Source organism: Impatiens glandulifera, chromosome 5 (assembly GCF_907164915.1).
Source record: "Impatiens glandulifera chromosome 5, dImpGla2.1, whole genome shotgun sequence".
NCBI lineage: Eukaryota > Viridiplantae > Streptophyta > Magnoliopsida > Ericales > Balsaminaceae > Impatiens > Impatiens glandulifera.
The window spans coordinates 51,708,055-51,725,510 of record NC_061866.1 but is presented as its reverse complement, the minus strand read 5'-3'; the positions used below and the strand labels follow the sequence as shown (position 1 = coordinate 51,725,510).

Below are 17,456 nucleotides of genomic sequence, written 5' to 3'. Positions count from 1 at the left end.
GTTAGAGTTTATAAATAATTTTGGTTTTATGATTTTATACTATCTTATTGTTAAAATTCAAATTTATATTTATAAAAAAAATATAAAATATTATTTATTTAAATAAATAAATTAATATAATTAATTTTAAAAATGTAACTTTTTTATAATATTATTTATTTATTATTAATTTTAAATTATTTTTTTAAATTCAAATATATAATTTTTTAAAATTAGTTAGATATAAAATAATTAATTATATATAAATAATAATATATATAACTAAGAGAAAGTAAATTTATAATTTTGACTATGGTCATGGTAGATATAAAAGTGGAATGGACCTTTGGAGAAGAAAGATTGACGGTTAGAGAGAGAAACTCGTTATCTCTTTCTTGCCTTCTTGTCTCCACTATCACAAACAAACACCAAACCCTAGAAATTGGTTTCTACTCCTTTCAATTTTAGATTACAAAAACCCTTTCTTTTCGGACAAGGACACTCTCTCATTTCGTTATCTCATAACAATTATCCCCAAACTTACCATAAACAGCAATTATCTCGATGTCCACTGTCGGTCCGACATGTTCTCCCAACTCATTCCAGCTTCGATTAGCCTTCAATTGCAGAAGACCTTCTATATCCCTAGTGCGGCTGGTGCGTTTTCATAAGCTAGATCGTCGCTTTCGTCTGGTTTCTTCACTTTCTGGTGATTATAATGCTGGGTCAGACCGTAGACCTGTCAAAAATTCATGGACGAATGTGAATTCCTCGACTGAATCTTTCTCTGGATGGTCTGGGGATAATGGAGAAGAGTCATCTAAAGATGTACAGCAGAATAAGCGGCGGTTTGGAGGTGAGACGGGAACCTTAGTTTTCTTTATTATGATGATCAAAGTTTGAATCTTAGTTAAATTTTAGTCATAATTGTTGCATGCCATGTTTTTGGAGTCAAATTTGTTCTCTTTTAGCACTAATAACACTTCTGAAGTAGAATTCTTTCAGGAATTATTGGAGCCGGAGCTGCGGCTGTTGTATTGGTTGTTGGGATTTCTTTCGCGGCATTGTCGTTGAGTAAGAGGAATACTAAAGGTGAATGACGATTCCTTTTATTCACTTTTTGTATTGGAGATTTTAGCTTTTAGGTTTCTTATTTTATACCAAAACTAAAATTCTGATTTAGAATTTATTCAACATGTTCTGCAGGTTTGAAAGTGGAAACCTTGACAGCACAAGAAGAATTATCATTAACTTCTGATTCTCATAATGGTTCTACTGATGATAATCTTAACGAAGACAATGGTGTGAAGGATGAAAGCACTTTGGAAGGAACCACAGGTAAAGATGATGATTATTCTTCCTTTGAAGTGAATAATGAACCAGTTAGTGAAGATAGACAAAGTGATGGTGATTTGGATCACACAGTTAGTGGAGATGATGCCACTAAAAGAAACTCTATTCCAGAAGATACTGAATCTGAACCATCTGTTGGAGTTACTCCTGATGAAAGTCCTGAAGCAACTCAATTGATTAGTTTTGGCGACAATCCTGTTGCCGAAACAACAGCATCATTGGCTGAACTCACGGAGGAAATTTCTCCTTCATCAACCTCAGATGTCAGTGAGAATATCAGTACGACAGACAATAAAGGAGTGTCTGTCCAAGACAAAACAGACGAGTCTGATCTCTTGTTTGGTTCATTGCCATCAACTAATGATGATATTGCTAGTGAATCCATAACTTTGGACACCTCGGAAAATATACCCCTGGGTGAAGAGAATTTTGATCTAAGTACTGACCAGGTCTTAGTCGCAGAAAATATAGATCTAACTACTGACCAGGTCTTAGTCGCAGAAAATAATTTTCCACGTGAAGAACATAACTTTAATGGAGCTGGCTTATCAGGATATTCTTCAGTTTCTGCAGTTACCGATGTATTAGAACCTAACAAGCAAGAGGCTAATATTTATTCTAGTAACAGTGGAAGCAAATCTATTTCTGAATCTGTAAAATCTGGGAAATCCTTTTCTTCAGCTGGCATACCTGCTCCATCTGTGGTTTCTGCAGCATTGCAGGTAGTTCCTGGAAAGGTTTTGGTGCCTGCAGTTGTTGATCATGTTCAGGGACAAGCCCTAGCTGCTTTGCAAGTACTTAAGGTATCATCACTTTTTGTGTCATATTATTTTCTTTCTGGTATTTATTTGTCTTGCTGAGTTTTGCAATCAATGTACAAATGATTAGTGATTTGTAATTAGCCAATGATAATAGGATGGATTACTAGATTAAATTCTTATGTTTACAAAAGTTACGATGATGTTTTTTAATCTAGAGTCAAATTTTAGTTACAAAGAATCTGAAGATAGCATTAGAATTATCCTAAGTTTTGGATGTCATCGTTTTCAGGTTGTTGAGGCTGATGCCCAACCTGGTGATTTATGCACACGCCGAGAGTATGCTCGCTGGTTGGTTTCTGCCAGCAGTGCTCTATCAAGGTGCACTTTCATATCTCATACATGTAAATGCAGAAATGTTATTAAGAGAAGTTATCATTTGATAGATTATCATTCTCCTTGTTTTGGTTTCTTGCAGGAGCACGGTTTCTAAAGTTTATCCTGCAATGTATATAGAGAATGTTACTGAACTTGCTTTTGATGATGTTACACCAGAAGACCCTGACTTCTCGTCAATTCAAGGTAGCAATAATTCTTTAGATGTTTATTATAATGACATGGGAGTTCTTTTTCTTTATCCTGTTCAACCTTGTTTCTTGGTTCTCCAGGCCTAGCTGAAGCTGGACTCATCTCAAGCAAGCTCTCAAGACAGGATCTTTCTTCTTCTTTGGAAGATGATGAGAGTTCCTTGTTTTTTTCACCTCAAAGGTTGACTTTTGAATCGACAGCAATAGTTCGCTTTTCTTTCTTTTTATTATTTTTTCTATTCCAGTATAGTCAAGAAATTAAATCTAGTCACACTGAAAATATATGTACTAAAACAGAAGACATCCTTTTATTGTATGCATGGTAGCTCAAATGGTGAGGTCTCAAATCCGATTTCCACTTAAAGCACATTGATTAAAGTGGAGAATCATAACAGTTAGCCTCCTGCACGGAAAATAAACAAACAAAATAATCTGGGAATTCTAATTTTCCATTAAGCTCTACTTCATTGTGCTGCATCAAGCAAAATTATATTAATTATTGATTAACTTTTTTGTATCTTTGTGCATGCAAACATGCTTCTATTTCTAATCGGCAAACTTGTATGTTCTATTGTTGAATTTTTGCCCTTGTCCTTCAATCGCCTTTACGTTTCTTGAGATTTAGTTGATTTATGTCCACATTCATAGATTCCTTGTTGCATACTGTTATTGTTTTTGCAGTCCCCTATCTAGGCAGGATCTTGTTAGTTGGAAGATGGCGCTGGAGAAAAGACTGTTACCTGAGACTGACAAAAAGGTTATAAATATTAAAATGTTAACATTTTTTTATTCACTATGTATAATAAGCTGTACCTGACTTCCTTTTGCTTTTATGAACATATCCTACAGCAGCTCTCTGGTTTCATAGACATTAACAAGATCAACCCAGATGCCTGGCCTGCTATTGCTGCTGATGTGGCAGCGGGAGAACAAGGAATCATAGCTCTTGCATTTGGTAAGTTTCTCTGTACCTTAATTTTCAACCTTAATTTAATGAACTTCAATTTAACTTTAGTTTCTTGAGCATATTCTTAAAAAAATAGGCTACACCAGGCTGTTCCATCCAGATAAGCCTCTAACTAAGGCACAAGCCGCAATTGCTCTTGCAACTGGTGAGGCTTCTGAAATAGTCAACGAAGAGCTTGCACGTATAGAAGCAGAAGCTTTAGCTGAGAATGCCGTGACTGTACATAATGCATTAGTAGCTGAGGTTGAGAGAGATGTAAATGCTACTTTTGAAAAAGAGCTATTGTTAGAAAGACAGAAGATCGATGCCCTGGACAAAATGGCAGAGGAAGCAAGACTTGAATTGGAGAGGTTAAGAGCTGAAAGAGAGGCGGATAAAATTAACTTAATGAAAGAGCGTATTGCTGTTGAATCAGAAATGGAAGTTCTCTCAAGGTTAAGGCATGAAATGGAAGAGCAGTTGGAGGGCTTATTGAGTAACAAGGTTGAGATATCGTATGAAAAAGAACGAATTGATAAGCTACGGAAAGTGGCTGAATTTGAAAATGAAGAGATTGCTCGGTTGCAACATGACTTGGAGGTTGAGCGTAAAGCCCTGTCCTTGGCCAGGTTAGAATTGAGACTCTCTCCATTAACTTTTACCACTGATTCAACTCATCCTTAATACTTGATTTTTTTTTCTTCTTTTTTTGCTATGATCTCGAATTATTTGGCCCCACACAATTTGTTCCACTTAAAGAATAAACGGGAAGATGTTACAAATACTTTATGCTTGTCAAATTCGTTTAGATTAAATGGGAGCTAAAAGTATATTTTGTATCATTCTTATTCAAACTATTTGTTTATACTTTGTTCATACAAGGGGAAAATGTTTGCCTTCTGTTTATACATTGCGGTTTCAGGACACGGAAGCCAAGCAACTCATTACATACACTTATGACATCTGAATGTATTTTGTCTTCAGCCTTTCTACGTTGTCTTAACAAAAAAATATTAAGACAACAAAATATTGCAAACTCATTGTAATTCGTTTTACATGAGAGTGGTTCTGTGTAAGAATAGGAGTGAATATTGACTATTATCGAGGCATGTTGTTGAAGACGTCGGGTTAAGAACATGTGTTCTCTTAGTTAAAACCCTGTTTGGTTCCCTATTATTGGAAGCTGGTTTATTTACCGGCATGTACTATTTTTCTTTATATAATAGTAGCATTGAACAAAAAAGGTGTTACGATCTTTGGATGATCTTCTTGTCTAGATGCATACCCACCATTTATTTTAAATTATCTTTTTTTAACTCATCATCCAGGTCTTGGGCAGAAGACGAAGCTAAACGTGCACGAACACAAGCCAAAATCCTTGAAGAGGCTAGGGACCGTTGGGAGAGACATGGAATCAAGGTTGTTGTTGACGACGATTTGCGTGAAGAAGAAAATGTTGGTGTAACATGGGACAATACGGCAAAGCAGTTATCTGTCGAAGGAACGGTTAGCAGAGCAGAAAGCATCGTCGACAAGCTCAAGGCAATGGCAGAATCTGTAAGAGAGAAATCCAAAGCTACCATTTTAAGTATAATTCAAAAGATGCAATCTTTTATAATCAGCTTGAAAGAATGGGGAAAAGAGCTTAAACATTCTGGATTGTCCAAAATGAATGGTTCTTTACAAGAGTTACAACAGAAATCAACAGAATATACATCAGCTGTTCAGGAAGGTGCAAAGAGGATTGGAGGGGAGTGTAGGGAAAGCATTGAGAAGCTTACTCAGAAGTTTCGAACTTGAAAGCCTTTGCAAAATGTCCAGTAAATCATCCCCCAATCACAGTTTTCATTGGTAGATGGCGTTTTTGTACTTCGTATTGAAAATAAATACTCAGCTCCTTGTTTGTATTTTGTTGATGTTTACTAGAATTTCTGAAATAAGAAAGAGTTATGATCGAACAGCTGATTGCTGATCAGAAAAATGATTTGGTGATTTGGTTAAACACTAATGATAATCATATGTTCAACTAAGCTTTCGACTATTCCAAGCTATTTATTTTTGTTAAGACCTTTGTTTGATCCTTTGATTTAAATAATTGTGGTATGCATTTGTCACGCCTTCCATAAATCTATCTTGGACATGCAGTCGATATACTCACATTGTTCTAAAATTGTTAATGACACCATATTTGTTTCTAGACTATTACTTCATCATATTATTTAACTGATAATTGATTTGAGGTTTACATGAAAAATTCAGATATTTAAAGGTAGAAGATAAAGACTGACAACACTTAACATTTAAGTGCAAACAAAACTGCACATAATTCAAGATAAAGAGATAATTCAACACTCCCTTCAAATTGGGTAATAGATATTGAGATTGCCCAACTTGGCACATACTTCCTCAAATCGACTTGGGAAAAGCTTTGATGGGAATGTTAACCACCTAATAGGAAAGGTCTTGGGCAGCTATGAGAGTGGAGAGGATGTTGTCGAGGAGATGGAAATGTTGATAACAGCGAGTGACGGTTTGTATCACCGGAGTGTCGTTGGATGTTGATGACAGCGAGTGACGTTTGAATTGTCAGAGTGTCGCTGGATGTTGATGACAGCGAGTGATGGTTTGAATCGCCGAAGTGTCGCTGGATGTTGATGACATCGAGTGACGTTTGAATTTTCGAAGTGTCGTTGGATGTTGATGACAGTAATTGACGTTTGAATCGTCGGAATGTCGTTGCGCTAAGAAAGAGATCAGAAAACGCACTAGGATTTTCTAAATAATATTTTCTCTCCCTTAAATTTCTACATGGTATCAGAGCAGGTTTTTCCATCTTGAAGAAACCTGTTCACAACATCCAACGACACTCCGGCGATTCAAACCGTCACTCGCTGTCATCAGCATCTCATCCCCTCGACAACATCCTTTTCGCTCTCATAGCTGTCCAAGGCTCTTCCTTTTAGGTGGCTAAGATTCCCATCAAAGCTCTTCCCAAGTCGATTTAAGGAAATATGTGACAAGTTGAGCAATCTCAACATTTATTACCCAACTTGAGGGGACTGTTGAATTATCTCTTCATCTTGGATTAGTGCAATTTTGCTTGCACTCAACATGTTGTTTTGTTTACACTTAACATGTTATTTTATTTACACTAAACATGTTGAGTGTTGTTAGTCTTTATCTATTATCACACTTAACGTCTTTTAAATATCTGAATTTCTCATTTAACTTGAACTAACTATCTAAATAATATTTTTCATATCTCTATATATATATTTAGAAAACAAAATACAAGATACATTTCAACTATAATACCTATATAAGTACATTTATATATATTCAGTCTCTTTGATCATTTTATATTATTTCTAATCTTTGGAGTGAGCTACAACAATTCAAAGTATTTAGTTTAACTATTAAAATGGTTCTTATTTCCTAAGACTCAAATAGAACTCCTATTATCTTTAATAACTAGCATTTAGCTCGTGTATTTGCACGAGTAATAATATAAAAACCGTGAAAAAAAATTACGGATAACATTTTTTATTTTATTTTTAACCGTTTTAAGTTTATGGGTGAGTCAACCCACAATCCGACCCAATTATCCATTTACTCAACATCATTATATATTAGTTAGTTAAAAAGTTGAACTTATATTAATATTAAAACGTCCCGCGTTTATCAAATTTGGTGTTGAATTTAAAATATAAAGTCTTTATAGCCTAGTTGATTAAAAAGCTGTACTTGTTTTGTTAGGTTGTAAGTTCGAAACATACCTCTAGCATTTTTAATTTTATTTTTAACCGTTTTAAATTTAAAAACGGGTCAACCGACAATCCGACCCAAGTATCCAAATTAACCACAGCTCTCGACCCGGCAATCCGGACACTTTAAAAATTAAGCATCATTATATATATATAGATTAGTTAGTTAAAAAGTTGAACTTATATTAATATTAAAACGTCCCGCGTTTATCAAATTTGGTGTTGAATTTAAAATATAAAGTCTTTGTAGCCTAGTTGGTTAAAGAGTTGTACCTGTTTTGTTAGGTTGCAAGTTCGAAACATACGTCTAGCATTTTTAATTTTATTTTTAACCGTTTTAAATTTAAAAACGGGTCAACCCACAATCCGACCCAAGTATCCAAATTAACTACAGCTCTCGACCCGGCAATCCGGACACTTTAAAAATTAAGCATCATTATATATATATAGATTAGTTAGTTAAAAAGTTGAACTTATATTAATATTAAAACGTCCCGCGTTTATCAAATTTGGTGTTGAATTTAAAATATAAAGTCTTTGTAGCCTAGTTGGTTAAAGAGTTGTACTTGTTTTGTTAGGTTGCAAGTTCGAAACATACGTCTAGCATTTTTAATTTTATTTTTAACCGTTTTAAATTTAAAAACGGGTCAACCCACAATCCGACCCAAGTATCCAAATTAACCACAACTCTCGACCCGGCAATCCGGACACTTTAAAAATTAAGCATCATTATATATATAGATACCATAAACATAACTGGATTGTTTATGAAGTAGGCCTCAAAGTTAATTTTACAAAATAATTAGTGTAATTATTTTAAATGCTTACCTTTAATAACATAACAATTAACTTAAAAGTACAAAATTCATACTTATTAATTCGTTAGCTTAGTAACACGAAACCCTTATTGACCCATAAGTTAGCATAATGATGCAAGACCCTTAAGACTTATAATGATGTCAGGCTTTTGAGGTTCAAATGTTAGCATAATACCGCAAAACTCTTAAAGTTCAAGTTATTTCTTTTCGACGCAACCAAATATATATATATATATATATATATATATATATATTCCTAATATTTACAAATACTCCAGATATTCATATTTTATATAAACCATATTATCAAATGCTCCAAACATTCATATTTCAAATATATAACTTCATTACTTATTTCATACATTTTTAAACTTCATAATTTCGTCAATTATTATACTCATTTTCATATTTTTTATCTTCTAATCATATCTATTATTTCTTCTCACTACGTCTTCCCTAAAATAGACATATATTAAACATATTTTTCTTTATCAATTAGAATTTATCACTATCTTGTATGTCATCAATCAAATAATATAGTTTATTTAAAACTAAGTGTTTTTTTTGTCTTAACCCAAACAAAGTCTTCTTTTTCTCTCCATATACAGTTTGTTTTCTAAATCATAATTCAAATTATTATAAATACCAAAAAAAAAAATCCTATAAAGGATGATAAGTTTATTTATAAATGATTATAATATTTGAGAAAAAAATAATTGGATGGTCTGAAATTCAATAGAATTTACAGGGGAGACGGAGAGTACTAATTAATGGAATTTGGGTATATGGGACAATGCCATTTTCAGTCTTTATTCGATGATTGTAATTGTCGGACCTGCTAAACAGTACAGAGGTTTAAGCGACTGATGGCAGCAAAGAACCCATTTTGAAGCAAAAGGAAGAAGAAAGAGAACGTATATCATCTTCAATCTCAAGATTTAAAGATACCCATTTCCTCTTCAATGTGTTACATCCTTAATTTGATCTTCCCAACTCCACAAAGTTCATGTGTTTGGAAACCCTGTACTCTGTTTCCGTCCGTTTATCTGATGTTCTTTAGGGTTTCAATTTCGTTTCTTCTTCCCTAATTCAATTCACTCGGCACGTCTCAGCTGAAATTCTGCATTTCAGGTCAGTTCCTCTTTTAACTATTGCAACTTTCGTTAGTTTACTTGTTTGTTTATCGTTTCATTGGTGATTGAGCTTATAACTTATATAAAATGTAGGTGTAGATACTAGATTGATGTCATGTCCTTAGATCTTGAAAAGCTTGCTGAAACTTGCATCTCCTTCATGTAATGTTTAGGCATTTTTTTTATGAAATTTTGGAACATGAATGTTAGTCCATTTATAGACAAAAGAATAATTACTCCATATGAAGCACTTGAGTAGATGGAAACCTTGAATTTGGATGAAGTCCATTTATAGGAAAAATAATAATTACTCCATATGAAGCACTTGAGTAGATGGAAACCTTGAATTTGGATGATTAGTGGGGTTTGTGTTGGTTGATTTCATCGATTTTTCATCCAACTATTCACCACTGTTTTTCTCGCGGCGCTCATTGTGTTTGGCGACTTGTATTGGAGGGCGATGGTTATTTTTTTGTCTTGATCACTTTCCTTTGTTTCCCCAATGGTTCTTATTGCACAACTATGAACTTTTCTCTGCATTTGGTTTCTCATTTCTGTGGTTGGCGTGATTTTTGCTTTTGCGGTTGGTAGTTTTAATGAAGATTTTTCATAAAAAATTGTTTGGCTGGTAGAAGAATATTAAACCACTCCTAAGCATTTTGATTTCCTAAATGCCCCAATAATCAAGATATTAGACATATTTGTTATCACATTTTATGACCCGGTTGATGATCTGAAAAAATATACGATTATTATGTTTACAGAAAATCACGGTAATGTAGGAAATAATATGGATCATAATAGTTATCCAATCTTGATCATGATTAAGAAAATAATCTATATACAAATGATGCAAAATGTCACACTATAATATGGATCATCATCTAAAAAAATAATGTGAACTGCACTGAATTGTGAAATATATCAAACGAAAAAAAGTTAACTTTTGATTTTAACTTTGTTGATTTTTCAATGGGATCGTGATTGTGCAAAAGATTGTGACAAAATATCAATTTCTAAAAGTAATTAGTTACCATAAAAATAGAATATTTATTTGTTTAAATTTTACAGTAAGATTAATTTTAGGATTCTAATCAGGCATCAATTGAGTTTGGTCTTTCTTATTATATGTCGTGTCTTTATCATTTTGAATTCTTCCATCAGTATTTTTTATTATCTAAATGTAGGTCTCCAAGCACTTCAGAAGGACGCCCACTGGAATTATGATGAACATTAATGATCAAGGAATTAAATTAAGCTAATTATAAGATCTTGCCATCTTTGAATCAGAAAAAAAATGCGTTCTTTGTGGACGTCATCATCTAAAGAATCAAAAAAGAAACCAAACAAAGAAAGCTTCAGAGACACATTCCAAAGAAAATCTGAAAGCAAACCTTCCCGTAAATCAGGTGCACCTCTGAGGCATTATAGTGACATAGTTTCAGATAGGATTTCCAAGTCCCGAGCAGAATCGAGGTGTCCATCACCCTCAAAAGATGTAGCAAGATGTCAAAGCTTTGTTGATAGGCCTGTCACACAACCTCTCCCACTTCCAGGCATGCACCTTGCAACTGTTGGTCGTATAGATTCTGGAATCTTGATATCTAAACGAGGAATGGATAAACCTTCCAAAAAATCATCTTTTTTTCATCGTGCAAGAATAGCATGCGTCAGAAGCAAGAAAGATTTAGTAGAGTTAGATGGAGATTTAAGCACTGCTTCTGTTTCTAGTGAGTGCTTTCTTGATAGTGAAGATCCACCTGAGTTACTTCAGCACAGTCCACTACCATCTTACTGTGATGTTCACACAAGGGTCACTTTGACAAGCCCTACCAGGTGAGTTAACTTACAAAATCATCAATACTGACAACGTTTTCTTTGTGGCATATTATTGTCTTTTTAACTCACCTTCTTACTACCAAAACTATTGAAATTTGGTTAGATTGGCTTTATGGATGAAGTGATTTTGTTTAAGTGAACAAGCTAAAAAATTGTTTGTTTTGTAACTAAAATTGGACTGTTTTGGTTTCATGTTGATCAGAAATAGGAAAAATCCACATTTGTTTTTTTGAAAAATGTCTACATTTGTTATGTTTGTTAAAAGTCACAATGTTCTAAAAACTAATTTGATCTTCATGAAGAAAAAATCCTTGTACCAAATGAAACAAAAAAAAATTACACTATAATCTGTATCACGGGGATTGATTTCGTCAAACCTCTTTTCCATTGTGGATCATGATCTATAAATGATTTGTATACTAAATGATGTAACAAAAATCATATAAAATTTAGATCATGATCCAAAAATTAATCTAATCTTAGTCAAGAAAAAATCTTATACCAAACGAAGAAAATAACTTCCAATTAATTTTATCTTTGACGTTTATCCAATTAGATTGTGATTGTGACGTAATACTAGATTTCAAATAGGCTCAATACGTAATGGATTATGTGCCTATATTTGTATATGAATAAATATATTTGTATCCAACTTTTGACAAATGAATGGTAACTAGGTTACCAAATTCAGTTGTTCCATGACATATTATGTCTAGTATTAAACATTTGATTTTCTCATTTTGATAAAAGCATGGCTGCTAAAGATCAGAGCAGTGCCCTAGACACGAGGTCAGGGAATTCAATGAAGCCAGGAAATCAAGTGCTTCATTTATCATCTAGAAGGAGGCTTTTGAGTAGTCGTGTTCCTAATATACAAGTACCTGGCCATGGTACTTTCTGTAGTGCTCCTGATAGCTCAATGTCCAGCCCATCAAAGAGTCCAGTGAGAGTATTTAGCTACGAGCAAGTTTTAAATATTACAGCCTCGAATGGAAAGCCTTACAAAGACACGCAATTACTTGGATCTGGTCAATACTCCAGTCCAGGCTCAGGTCAAAACTCTGGGCATATCTCAGTGCAGGGTGATATGTCAGGTCAAATCTTTTGGCAACCTAGTAGGAGTAGTCCCGAGTATTCACCAGTTCCGAGTCCTCATATAACAAGTCCTGGGCCTAGCTCACGAATTCACAGTGGTGCTGTCACACCACTTCATCCTAGAGCGTCTGCAACTGATAATGGGAAACAGAAACAGAGTCACTGGCTACCCCTTCCTCCCATAACAGTTGGGAATTCCTCTCCATTCTCTAATTCTAATTCAGCAGCAATGTCTCCAACAATACCAAGAAGTCCTGGAAGGGCTGAAAACCCAATAACCACAGGTCCTCGCTGGAAAAAAGGAAAGCTACTTGGAAGAGGCACATTTGGGCATGTTTATGTTGGTTTTAGCAGGTGTGGATTATTTATTAGTTAGATGTTATTTTTGAGTTTGACTTAGTTTCTTAAGTTCACAAATATGTTCTTTCTTAAAAACTGTAAATATAACTGGTTTCTTTCTAAAGGCCAAAACATAGCTTATTTCTTATGTATCTAACTGGAAAATATATGGTTTTTGCTCCTCTAGTCAAAGTGGTGGAATGTGTGCCATTAAAGAGGTCACTCTCTTTGCTGATGATGCAAAATCTAAGGAAAGTGCAAAGCAATTTGAACAAGTGAGTTTCTTTGGCCATATATTTTCATGGTTGCTTTTGAGTTGAGATTTTTTTATTGTGCATTGCATGTTCTATGAGCTAAACCTAGCCAAAAAAAATTGCCAACAATATTCTATTTCTTCTGACATTATGCTCATATAGAAAAAGAATGAGACGGACTCCTCCTTGTGATTGTTCTATTCACTGACAACTTCCTCATGCATACATTTACATCCTATCCATTTGAATCGAGCACTAATGCTGACCTGCCTCTCATACTGGTAACCAGCAAATGAATCCAAGATCGGGCAGAGTTTTCCTGAATTAACCTAACATTTAACTAGATGCCTGTAACAGATCTAGGGTTTATAGTGAAATTAATCGAGAAACAAGAGAATCTAGATGAGAAATGAATAGATAGAGATGGGAAATACTTTGTCTGATGTAACGGGCCTATCAACCTTTGTGTCCGTTACAATGCCATGTTTGTTTTTGAAAAAGTCGTTACAATGCCATATTTGTAAAGTGAATAAATGATAGACTAAGGAATGCCTGACAATTGAGATACTCCTAAGATTTTATTAATTTGCAGATTTAATTTTCTATTGCCACATAATATTTGCATATTGCTGTATTAACATAACCAATATATATCTTCCTCGTGTGACTGTTCTTGCAGGAAATAACCCTACTGAGCCGCTTAAGGCATCCAAATATCGTGCAGTACTATGGCTCAGAAACTGTATGAACTTTATCTTACATTTATTTCTGCTTATATAGATAGAATATGATGCCTGTAGATGTTAATATAGTGCACTTTTGAAGGTATGGTTGTATGTTATTTCTGGTTAAGTTTCTGATGCATAACATAAAGGCTGAAATGGTTTGCCTATAACTCAATTCATTTGGGTTAATTTGACAGTTAAAACTATTGAAGATTTTCTATAACCCCGTAATTAAGATGTTAGGATTTGAAAGTGGTCAGCAATTCTTGTCTTGTCTTATCTTTACATAAATATAACATTCCTGTTAGTCGGCTGTCTTGTCTTGTCTTTTCTTATTAATGAATCTTACTTCCAATACTGAATCACCTGTTGGTTATCGGGAATATTTCAAATGCATAACATTGCAAATACTATAATGTTCAAAATATAATTTGAATTTGACATATAGTTCACCATCATTAGTAGAATAAAGGTACGTTAAAGACACAAGTCACCATTACTTTTAGAACAACCTATTTTGGAACTAGTATTTTGTCACAATCGATCAATCGCGATGTTTTTAGAAAATTGCGAAAGTTAAAATTTAAGGTCAGTTTTTTCCGTATTTAGATTATTTTCTAGTTCATGATCCAAATTATCTTTTGAATGATATTATAGTGTTATTAGGCTTCATTTGGTATAAATATTAATTTTTGTCTAATGATCTATATTTTTGGTATAAAGATTATTTTCAAGATCATGATCTATATTATTTTCTACATCATTGTGATTTTTGACAAACATAACAAATGCAGATTTTTAGGGATCTTAAAATGTGTTTACAGATAGGAATGTTTCATTTCTATTATTATAGCTAGCAGTACTTCAGTGTTTCGTTAACATATGCAACTGAAATATACTTCCGAGGAAGCAATTTTAAAGAAAACAATGAAGAAAGAAAGACTGCCAAATAATCTACAACAACAAGTACTATAATTTTACAAGTTATACTATAAATAACTCTACAGTTATTCCCTCCATTTTGTTGCTTTGGTGTAAATGCTTTGATTTGTCATTAAATAAACATTTTGCTTCCTGGGCAGGTAGATGATAAATTGTACATATATTTGGAATATTTATCTGGAGGTTCTATCTATAATCTTCTTCAAGAATATGGGGAGTTCGGTGAATCAGCTATTCGTAGTTATACCAAGCAAATATTATCTGGGCTTGCATATTTACATGCTAAAGATACGGTGCACAGGTGAATATCTTGTTCTTGTGCAGCGATGTTGAAATTGTTTTATTTTTATGTTTTAGAAAGAGCGATGTTGAAATTGTTATTTGGACAGTTTTGTCAAATCTGAAATTTGTGCTAAATGCTAAATCTTCTCTTCTCTTATTCTATCTCTTCCTGTGTATAGGGATATTAAAGGAGCTAATATCCTTGTAGACCCAAGTGGCAATGTCAAGTTGGCAGATTTTGGAATGGCAAAACAAGTAAGTCGATTTTTCCTTGACAAAATTACAAGTAAATTCAATAATAAGAAATAAGTTGCATGCCTCACTGTAATAAATTAGAAAATTCGCCAAAATTGTAGTTGAAAGATAATTTTTTTTGTTTGATAAAACAAGTGTGGTCTTATGAGAACTCAGTATTTGGCAAATAAAATTGTGGCTGTACCCCAATTTTTGCAAGACATGTAAATCTTCTTTTGGTAATAGCAGTGTAAGTTAGATTAGCTGGATCACAAGCTAGATCATGTGGTGTCATTTAAATCAGTTTATTTCAGTAAGGTGTATGAAAGAAATGTAAAATGAGGATTTTTATTGTGTAATTCAATATTGCAGATTAGTGGCCAATCGGATCCTTTATCATTCAAGGGAAGTCCTTACTGGATGGCACCTGAGGTTGGACCTTAATATCAATATCCATATGCATATTTTCCCGACATACTCTCTTCCTCAAACTTCTTTTCATCTAAATCCTCCAGGTCATAAAAAACACGAATGGCTACCACCTTGCTGTTGATATATGGAGTCTAGGATGTACCGTTTTGGAAATGGCTACCACAAAACCGCCCTGGAGTCACTATGAAGGGGTTAGTTAGGTTTATTTATCCACATTGCAAATGAAATTTATTTCGCTGAATATTTTGTTTAGGTGGTTGCTTCTAGATTTGTTCTATTTTTTGGGTCACGAGTTATCTAAATTTTCTATTTTCTTTCTTATTTCTTCTTTAAGGTTGCTGCGATGTTTAAGATTGTCAATAGTAAAGAGCTTCCTGCAATACCTGAGCATCTATCTGATGAAGGGAAAGATTTTGTGAGGAAGTGTTTGCGACGTGATCCTTTGAAACGTCCTACAGCATCTCAGCTTTTGGGGCATCCATTTGTGAAATATGCTGAAAACACAGCTAGAACTCCTGAGCTTTTGGGTGAACTTGCTGGTCATGCGAATGAACTGAAATCTGTGGTAATCTACATAACCATGCTCGCTTTTTATATAATTATTCTGTTTATATTTGTTGATGACATTTTGCCACAACATTGAGAACTAGTGATTTTTTTAAGTTGGGGACTCTGACATGAGATAAGTATTAGGGCAATGAAAGGCAGGAGTATGTTAATTGTTTTTTTTTTCTTTTATATTAACAAGAGTGTAGGGCAGGGAAGGAGTATGTTGACTTCAGATTCTGAAAGGCTTATGATCCATTTATCTAAGGCTTCAAAATCTGATTATCATTCAAGGTATCTCTCTCTTTCCTGCTAACTCCAAGGGCTGTTTTATTAACTTTTTTCATGATAATCCTGATCCGAAAAAATCTACATTTGTTATGTATGCTAAAGAAATCTAATCATGATTCAGAAAGAAAAAAAAAAAATCTATGTCAAATGAAACAAAAAAATTCTAGAAAACAACTTGTATACCAAATGAAACAACAACAAAAACACTTTAATCTGGATCATGATAAAAAAAAACTTATATCAAATTAAAGAAGATAATTTCCAATTTTAACTTTGGCAATTTTCCAATGGGATTATAATTGTGACGAAATAACATTTTCAAACAGTCTTACATCTGTAGGGTTGGCTTATTGATGAAACCTGTTATTGGGATATTGCTCATTTCCATTTTTTTTTCCTTGCATTATTCAGCGGAAGGAACATATCTTCTCCAGTTTCACCAATAGGGAGTCCTATGTTGTATACAAGATCACCGCAACATAGGAGTGGGAAGATTTCAACTGTATCGAGTCCACACACCAAGTCAGGTTCATCAACTCCTCTAACGGCTGCTGATGTTGGGGTCATTCCGTTTCACTTGCACAATAAGTCAGTTTACCTTCAAAGCAGCTTTCCACCAAATTCTTCTCAGACCACACAGTATCTTAATAATGCTGCCGTCTCCCCAAGTCACAATATCTTCAAAGGAGTGCAGTCAGGTACTACTACTAGTGCTAGTCCTTTCAATCAACTATTATCATCAGAACATGAAACAAACGGGAGATATTCGGAAGGAGAGATACACAATAGTCAGTCGGCCTTGGCTGATCGTGTGTCTAGGAAGTTCATGTTAAATTGAGCCCTTCTCTTGATCCTCAGCCATAAGAAAAGAAGCTAATTCCAGATTGACTTATTTTTCCTTTTTTACCAATGACTAATCCGGTGCATAGACTAGAATAGACTAGACTACAATTTTTTTATTATGGCTGGATTGTGTAAAAAGTCGATGGGTATAGGTTAGTTATAAGTGGAAAGCTTTGTTGAAGGCGAAATAAGTGACTTCACATTCAGAGTCTTCTCCTAGTGAATTGAATAAACTACCATAATTGATGGCAATGAAGTTCTTCTTCCAGCTTTCATCTCTCATTTTGGTTTGGGTT

General features: G+C 34.0%; 1 protein-coding gene and 1 pseudogene across 4 annotated transcripts; both read left to right on the top strand.

Annotated features, from left to right (window-relative positions):
- The first annotated feature begins 340 nt into the window (after positions 1-340).
- LOC124937541 lies at positions 341-5,701 on the top strand. Of its 4 annotated transcripts, none has more exons than XM_047477822.1 (11): positions 341-835; positions 985-1,071; positions 1,186-1,317; positions 2,047-2,135; positions 2,383-2,471; positions 2,569-2,672; positions 2,759-2,858; positions 3,359-3,434; positions 3,527-3,632; positions 3,721-4,252; positions 4,952-5,701. In XM_047477822.1, the coding sequence occupies exons 1-11, from the start codon at positions 544-546 to the stop codon at positions 5,421-5,423; spliced, it is 2,079 nt and encodes a 692-aa protein (XP_047333778.1). In that variant the 5' UTR covers positions 341-543; the 3' UTR covers positions 5,424-5,701. The 4 variants fall into 4 exon arrangements, with proteins under 4 accessions (XP_047333778.1, XP_047333777.1, XP_047333776.1 ...); XM_047477821.1 differs by having other exon boundaries at positions 1,405-2,135; XM_047477820.1 differs by having other exon boundaries at positions 1,186-2,135; positions 3,530-3,632.
- Positions 5,702-9,005: 3,304 nt separating this feature from the next.
- LOC124940192 lies at positions 9,006-17,442 on the top strand (annotated as a pseudogene).
- Positions 17,443-17,456: the final 14 nt, after the last annotated feature.